Source organism: Monoraphidium neglectum (genome assembly GCF_000611645.1).
Source record: "Monoraphidium neglectum strain SAG 48.87 unplaced genomic scaffold scaffold02407, whole genome shotgun sequence".
Classification (NCBI taxonomy): Eukaryota; Viridiplantae; Chlorophyta; class Chlorophyceae; order Sphaeropleales; family Selenastraceae; genus Monoraphidium; species Monoraphidium neglectum.
The window spans coordinates 9,711-10,388 of record NW_014011221.1 but is presented as its reverse complement, the minus strand read 5'-3'; the positions used below and the strand labels follow the sequence as shown (position 1 = coordinate 10,388).

The 678-nt window shown below is 70.6% G+C and overlaps 1 protein-coding gene across 1 annotated transcript in view; it reads right to left on the bottom strand.

Moving 5' to 3' along the window:
- Positions 1-418: 418 nt before the first annotated feature.
- Positions 419-678, bottom strand: part of MNEG_10658 (hypothetical protein) — a gene marked incomplete at both ends in the record, with an annotated part of 6,680 nt that continues 6,420 nt past the window's right edge. The window contains one exon of the mRNA XM_014040870.1: positions 419-667. Coding sequence (XP_013896324.1) covers positions 419-667 — 249 coding nt within the window. The remainder of the gene's footprint in view (positions 668-678) is intronic.

Genomic DNA, 678 nt, shown 5'->3' with positions numbered 1-678 from the left:
GGCCGGCGGCGGCGGCCGCGCCGGCGCCGGCGCCGCCGTTGGGCGGCAGCAGGAGGTCGTCCTCGTCAGCGCCGTCGTGGTCTATCAGCTCAAGGGGCCCCGCGTCCGTGAGGCCGCGGCTGCTGGCCTGGTCGAGCACGCCGTCCAGGGAGCGGTTGTGGGTGACCTGCGGCGGCAGTTGGCGGCGGTTGTGGCCGGTCGGAGGGGCGGCTGGAGGGGCGGTCCATCAGTGGTTGGTGGTTGCGGCTGCAGAGGGAGCCGGGTGGAAGCTGCCCAGGCGGCGGCCCAGGCCAGCGCCGAGGCGGGCGCAACGCTTTCCTCGCACACCCCACGTTTCCGCTTCTCAGTGTGCTGGCCAGCAGCTCTTTGATTCCACCGACCCGCAAACTTCAAATTGACATTCCATGCTGAGGGCTAATCAGGGCTCAGCATGACACCCTGAAACCTGGTGCCGACATTTCAACCCCACCTGGAACTTTCGGAGCAGCAGCCGCTCCGCCACGTCGTACACGCACACGTACTTGCTGTTGCCGCCCGCAAACAGGAGCGTGCCGTCGGCGCTGTAGGTGAGCGACGTGAACGCGGCGCCCGCGGCGGCGTTGGCCGCGCTGCGCTTGTCGCCGGTGATCGCGCCGCCCCGCACGTCGCGGCGGCCCTCGATCGTGCCCTGCGGGGCGG